The sequence below is a fragment of the Sinocyclocheilus grahami genome, unplaced genomic scaffold, assembly GCF_001515645.1.
Source record: "Sinocyclocheilus grahami isolate Dianchi unplaced genomic scaffold, SAMN03320097.WGS_v1.1 scaffold553.1, whole genome shotgun sequence".
Taxonomy (NCBI): domain Eukaryota; kingdom Metazoa; phylum Chordata; class Actinopteri; order Cypriniformes; family Cyprinidae; genus Sinocyclocheilus; species Sinocyclocheilus grahami.
Window position 1 is genome coordinate 1446883 of NW_015505732.1, and position 7633 is coordinate 1454515.

Below are 7633 nucleotides of genomic sequence, written 5' to 3' on the forward strand. Positions count from 1 at the left end.
AAGTTCTTAGCAATGCATATTACTAATTACAAAAATTAAGTTTTGATATATTTACAGTAGGTTACATATTTACAAAATATCTTCATGGAACATCATCTTTACGTAATATCCTAATGATTTTTGGCATAAAAGAAAAATCTATAATTTTGACCCATACAATGTTTTGTTGGCTATTGCTACAAATATACCCCAGCGACTCAACACTGCTTTTGTGCTGCAGGGTCACAAATATCAAGGTTTTCCAAGACCATGGTAACCCTTATCCTTCAGAGAAAAAAGTTGTTTAGGGGTGTCCATTAAAATGAGAAATAGCTTGACTTTTAGCTTGTTTTGTCATATTTTAAATTAGTTTAAGTCATCTTGAGGCCCCTGGTTGAAAACCCCTGATTTAAACAGAGCATTGCATGAATGTGACGGTTTATGCAAGTTTTTTATTTCACTAAAAAGTTGATTGATACACAAATCAATGCAACCATTTATATTAAATTATTATGTACACTCTAAAAAAAATTGTACAGTAGTACCCCTAAGGTTTCAAAGTAGTACCTTAAGGGTACATATTACTACTGAAAGGCACTAATATGCACCTTTCAATAAGGTACTTTTATTGATTGATAAGTAGGGAAGTTGTCCTTTTAAAAGTACTGCCGTAATTACATGCGGTTAACGTTTTTGTAATTTTGCCGACAGTGTTGCATTCACACAACAATGTATAACTGCTTTACACAACGTTTAATTTAGCACGGAAATTAGTTCTGCTCGTGTTGCAAAAGTGATGCCCATTCGAGGTACACTGTTTGCATAATTTATTTGAGTAAATGCTGCAATGTTTTGTTTCTGCTGTTCTCTCTCTGTATCGCAGCGATCGTGGAGGGCGACAGCTTCGAGGAGGTTTATCACAAGGTGAAAACTGTGATCGAAGAGCAGTCAGGGCCTTATATCTGGATTCCCACCAGGGAGCGTCTGTGAGAGTCCACCCAGAGCCAAACCACCTCGCCCAGCCTGCCCTGGACTGTGGAGCTCCGACTCGTAGAGCTCACGAGAAACAGACAGAGAGGGAGAGAGAGGGAGGGAGAGATGGAGAGAAGTCACCGAGACTCCGGGAAATGATGGAGTGGAACAGCACAGGAGCTGGCCACACCGCATCTGCCTCTCTTTTCCTCCGTTTCCTAGCTTTGTAACTTCCTTTTTCTGCTTTTAACTTCCTTTCTCTGCCTTTCTCTCAGTCCTTCTCTGTTTCTTTCTGGCTTTCTCTCTGAATAGCGTCCTTTCACACAGGACTGGTGAGCTGTTTTTACTCTGTCACGAACTGGGATGCTACAAAGAAATTTTGTATGTTGTCAGATTCCCTCTCGCTCTCTCCGATCAACCCGGGAAGTGGAGAGAGATGAGCGACCGCCTTGGCTTTTACTGGAATGAGACGTTCAAGAGCCGCTCCTGATTAAAGGAGCTCGTTTCTAAAGTTGAATTGAACTGAAATAAGAAAGTATATTTATCAGAATCAATAATGCGCTGAAATCTTCTGTCTACTCAGAGACTGACGTTCACTCACAGTTATCAGCATCAAGGGCGTTTAATTCCTTTTCGAAATTTAAAGTGCTTGACGTGTGCTTCCTGAAATCCAGGAAGTACTGAGCTGGCAAATCTAAAAAGTTTGCCTCAGTCCTTCGAATGTTCCCCTGAAATAGTCTGCAGCTAGTTCATCACGTTGAATGGATGATAAGGAAGGAAAACGGGAAGACGCAGACTGTGACTTTCGTTCCGCACACCACAGAAAGCCACACGCCTGATGTTCCAGGGTCTGTTTTCTCTTGATTTTCTTGCGCTTACATGTAAACATTCTCATTTAGACACATGCCAACATAGATTTGGTAATGTTTGCCTTCTTCTATCTGGATCTTCTTGCAACAGCCAGATTGATGTTTTCCTTTGAGCTGAAATTTATTGGCTCGGTTGGATATTTCCCTGAGCGCCACAGCTCAACACAATGACTCCAGGCTGCTCTTTAATGTGCAATATCGGGCTCTTCCATAATCCTCCCATAATGTAACGAATTTTAGCCAACGTAATACTTTCGCCATTTTTACATGCCCGTCGGATTTCAGTTCAGTTCGGATCACACTTGTGCTGAGTGGCTACGTTCACAACGCAATCCAATTCATATATATATATATATATAATTGAACTTATTAAATATCTATATAAAATAATTTATTTAAATGCATTTATATAAAATGATAAATGATATATTCAGTAATTACATTGGGATATTTAATTCTTTCTTTCTTTCTTTATTATTTATTAACACCTCGCCATCATGCCAGTGTTTGTTTTCATGGCCTCTGTCTTTTTCTCAGCTAATGTGAATCAAGCATCACCTTCTGATGAGTAGTAGGTTATTTTAATGAAATATAACTTAAAAATGATTTACATCTCAAATAGATGTTTTGTTAGTGGCTTTTCTCGTATCACAGCTCAGGATAGTTGCTCGTGAAGGCTTTGGGACGGTGTACGTATTTGTGGTGTCATCAGAAAATACAACGCAGACTCACGGCAATTCGTAACAGTTTTGGTGAATTGGTGGCTCATTCGTATGAATTCGTACCATCACATACGTACGGTTTCGTGCGATAGAGCTTCATGCTTTTAAAAAAAAAAACGTACATTTTCGTACAAAATGCATCGCATGAATTCACATGAAATTGCCACCTTTAAAATAGATATGCATGCTTATGAGATCAGGTTGGAAAAACACGAACGTCAAGTCATCTTTCTGTGTCTCCAGAGGGATTAGTCACATGACGTTTACGGCTCAGAGTTGAATTCAATGTGATTTTTCCCCATTCAGCTGCAATGTGAACGTAGCCTTGCTGGCCTTTCATTCAGCCCTATAAACACTCCGTACACACACACACTTAAACACACACACACGAATACTATCAGGAAAATAGTGTATTGTACGATGTTTTTTATGCTGTGTATCAGATGATAATTAACTGTTGCAATCAAACCAATGAGGCTACTTTGATGCATCTCAATGGACAGTCAGTGGACACCATCACATCAGTTAATTGCTGGGTCGATGATGTTGCCATCACTGAAGGGATCTTAATGATGCTGGAGCTTTATTGGAATACGATCGTGGGTTCATTATGTTTGATGAGATTATTAGAGAGAATAATCCGCTTAGCCAGCTAAGTGTAACAATCTAAGCCTGCCTCCGACTAATTACCCTTCTCAGAGCGAGACACTCATTTGTAAACAATTTTACCCATAATTCTGTGAGGTTGACAAAGTGCCCACTTCAACCCTGGCCGACAAGAGAATGGCAGAATGATAAATTGGCTTTTTTACCGTTTTGTGCCGTGACAGCGATGCGGTAAAATCGATACGGTGCTTTGAGCTCAGAGGGCTTCACATTCAAGGTCTAAAGTAAGGATGAAAACTATGGTTTGTCCTGAACACAGTCCAGGGGTTTGCATCTGATTTAAGTGAGATTTCCTGTAAATCAATGCCATGTGCATTACTATGGTGATTTTTGGAAACGGACTTTGATTGAGACTAATGTAACTGGCACCGTTTGTGTCGGGCTAAAAGAAAAAGTTGATAAGAAGATGAAGTGAAACACATTTGCACTTACTAAAGGGAAGATTCGATCAGGCGTGATGAACAGCAGAAGGTTTCTGGTGGAAAGCAGAGGAATACAGCTTGTTTACTTTCACTTGTTTTCTTTTTACTTTTTGCATTTGAATTTCAATATTTATGTGTGTTTGGAGTGCAGTGACAGTTCTTTTCTTGCCGTTATTTTTATTTATAGATTTTATATAATTATTTAATTGTTTACTGCTTTGTTAACATCAGGTTTTGTGTGAAGACTGAGACGCTTTTGCTGTGGTTTCCAAAGTGGAGCTGCACACAATCAAATGAGAAAACTCAAACTAAAAATTAAACTTTACTGTGAAATAAAAAAAATAAAAAAAATTTACTTGCACGCATTACACATACCACATACCTTTATAAACATAGCCCTTAAATAAATTTCCCAAATCGTGTTATTGGCCACATAAGTAATGAAAAATAAGAACGTATATTGCGGTTTGTATGAGCTGCAGAAAAGTGCTCACACACACACACACACACACACACACACACACACACACACATTGTATTACCAAGAGAAATATATGACTTCTCTCTTACTAGAATGAATTATGAGTTGAATTTATTTATTTATTTGAAAGAATCAAATGTATTTTATCGATTTGTATTTGCCATAACATATTCTAACTATCCTGAACAGATTGAACATATTGCTTTTATTTAAAAAAAAGAATAATTATGAAAATACAACAATGCCATCTGATGCAAAAGTATATTTAAATGATTTATCTTAAAAGAGAGATTTACCAATGACAGTATCGGATAATAAAAATGTTTAATTTCAGTGAGATGCTTGTTGTAAATGAACTACAAAAATAATAAAACTAATTATGTTAACAAGTGTTCTGTTGAAGCTTTTGTTACGGTGTGGATGGATAATAATAGTGTGAATGTATTCCCAATTGCATAGACATACTATTTTTGAAGTATGCATACTGCATTCCATTATGTCTTCATCAGGTTTGGAGAAATGTAGCATTGCATCAGTGTCTCAGCAATGGATGCTCTGCAGTGAATGGGTGCAAATGTGTGCGCATACACACAACACACACAATATATTACCAAGAGAAATATATGACTTCACTCTTACTAGAATGAATTATGAGTTGAATTTATTTATTTATTTGAAAGAATCAAATGTATTTTATCGATTTGTATTTGCCATAACATATTCTAACTATCCTGAACAGATTGAACATATTGCTTTTATTTAAAAAAAAGAATAATTATGAAAATACAACAATGCCATCTGATGCAAAAGTATATTTAAATGATTTATCTTAAAAGAGAGATTTACCAATGACAGTATCGGATAATAAAAATGTTTAATTTCAGTGAGATGCTTGTTGTAAATGAACTACAAAAATAATAAAACTAATTATGTTAACAAGTGTTCTGTTGAAGCTTTTGTTACGGTGTGGATGGATAATAATAGTGTGGATGTATTCCCAATTGCATAGACATACTATTTTTGAAGTATGCATACTGCATTCCATTATGTCTTCATCAGGTTTGGAGAAATGTAGCATTGCATCAGTGTCTCAGCAATGGATGCTCTGCAGTGAATGGGTGCCGTCAGAATGAGAGTCCAAACAGCTGATAAAAACATCACAATAATCCACGAGTATTATGGATTAAAGACTCATCTTTTAGCCGGAAGCAATGGTTTAAAGTTGAAATGCCTTGATGGATTTGTTTCTTACAAACACGCAGCTTTTGGCTTCACAAGACATTAACTGATGTACTAGAGTGGTGTGGATTATTGTGATGTTTTTATCAGCTGTTTGGACTCTCATTCTGACGGCACCCATTCACTGCAGAGCATCCATTGCTGAGACACTGATGCAATGCTACATTTCTACAAACCTAATGAAGAAACAAATCATCTACATCTTGAATGGCCTGAGAGTGAGCACATACGTTTTTGCAGTTTTTATTAGTAGTGTTATTTTAAGGTAATCAACAAATGAAGAAAAGGGTTGCAACTCATTCTGGATTCATCCATCACAATGAAAATGAAAGGTCAAGTTCAGCACGTTGCAGAAGTGCATGTAGAATATTAAGAGTAATAATAGTAACATCTACATCTTGAATGGCCTGAGAGTGAGCACATACGTTTTTGCAGTTTTTATTAGTAGTATTATTTTAAGGTAATCAACAAATGAAGAAAAGGGTTGCAACTCATTCTGGATTCATCCATCACAATGAAAATGAAAGGTCAAGTTCAGCACGTTGCAGAAGTGCATGTAGAATATTAAGAGTAATAATAGTAAGACCATATGCTACTCTGAACATGCATCATAACTGTGTCAGCCAGCAGGGTGAGCTGTCGAGCTACTTGTCTACAACAATCCAGGCCTCTTCTGAAATCTGTATTTATTTGCTACTCCTAATTTCCTCTGAACAAAGGCCTGAACAAAAAACAGTCTATTCTGTGCTTGCTCAGCTATGCTCAACTTGAATGTGTATATATTCAGTCTGTCTTTCCATCAACTAAAGGGGCTGCACCCTCTTCCTGTGAGGAAGCTGAACAACAAAGATGCTTCCTTACCGCCCTGATATACAGTAACCTGTGTGAGAGTGTTTTTCATGGCTGCTGCTAACCTTCAGGGCACGACGGATGAATTATCGGCCAAAATGTGGCTTTCAACCTATCAGTGCGGTCAAATGTGAATAGCCGCAACACACACACACAAACTAACATGATGATTTTGTGGTATATGCATATCATCTACTGCACTAAAATCAAGCAGATGTCTCGAGGTGTGTGTGTGTGTGTGTGTGCAGTTGTACAGTAGCTGAAATTAAATCATGGTGAGATTACAGTGAAAGTGTGAAGGACGGATTGGATGTGTGTGTGTGTACTGGTTTATATATCCTGGTGGGGACTTAAACCTGACTACACACAGACTCATGGGGACTCGTGTCATGGTGGGGACCTAAATTGTGGTCCCCACGGGTACAAAAGCTTATAAATCATACAGAATGAAGTTTTTTGTTTCCTGTGAGGGGTAGGGTTGGTGTAGGGCAGTAGAATATAGGGTCTGTACAGTATAAAAACCATTACGCCTATGGAGAGTCCCCACAAGGATAGCTGACCAGACGTGTGTGTGTGTGTGTGTGTGTGTGTTGAGTCTCATCTGAGGGAAGCATTCAGACTGTCAATTGCTTTATTTATCAGCTAAGGCTGTCAGAAAGCATTTAGTCATGCTTCTCAGTCAGACTAAATGTGAATGGAACAGACAGAGAGAGAGAGAGATGACTGGAGTATAAAAAGGAGAAAGACTGGAAAAGAGGTCAAGGAGAAACATAAAAAGTGAGCAGTTGTACAGTAGCTGAAATTAAATCATATGGTGAGATTACAGTGAAAGTGTGAAGGACGGATTGGACGTGTGTGTGTGTGTACTGGTTTATATATTCTGGTGGGGACTTAAACCTGACTACACACAGACTCATGGGGACTCGTGTCATGGTGGGGACCTAAATTGTGGTCCCCACGGGTACAAAAGCTTATAAATCATACAGAATGAAGTTTTTTGTTTCCTGTGAGGGGTAGGGTTGGTGTAGGGCAATAGAATATAGGGTCTGTACAGTATAAAAACCATTACGCCTATGGAGAGTCCCCACAAGGATAGCTGACCAGACGTGTGTGTGTGTGTGTGTGTGTGTGTTGAGTCTCATCTGAGGGAAGCATTCAGACTGTCAATTGCTTTATTTATCAGCTAAGGCTGTCAGAAAGCATTTAGTCATGCTTCTCAGTCAGACTAAATGTGAATGGAACAGACAGAGAGAGAGAGAGATGACTGGAGTATAAAAAGGAGAAAGACTGGAAAAGAGGTCAAGGAGAAACATAAAAAGTGAGGAACTAACAAGCTTGGGCAGAGATAGGGAAGAAAACACTGACTGGGTTTTGATCTTAGACTAGTGATGTTATTATTCATTCATCATGACAATTAAAGAAATCTAATAATGC

The 7633-nt window shown here is 38.1% G+C and overlaps 1 protein-coding gene across 3 annotated transcripts in view; it reads left to right on the top strand.

Moving 5' to 3' along the window:
- Positions 1–1983, top strand: part of LOC107556052 (disks large homolog 4) — a 163053-nt gene extending 161070 nt beyond the window's left edge. For all 3 annotated transcript variants that reach the window (XM_016239042.1, XM_016239041.1, XM_016239044.1), the window contains one exon: positions 863–1983. In XM_016239042.1, coding sequence (XP_016094528.1) covers positions 863–969 — 107 coding nt within the window. In that variant the 3' untranslated portion in view covers positions 970–1983. The remainder of the gene's footprint in view (positions 1–862) is intronic.
- The last annotated feature ends 5650 nt before the right edge of the window (positions 1984–7633 follow it).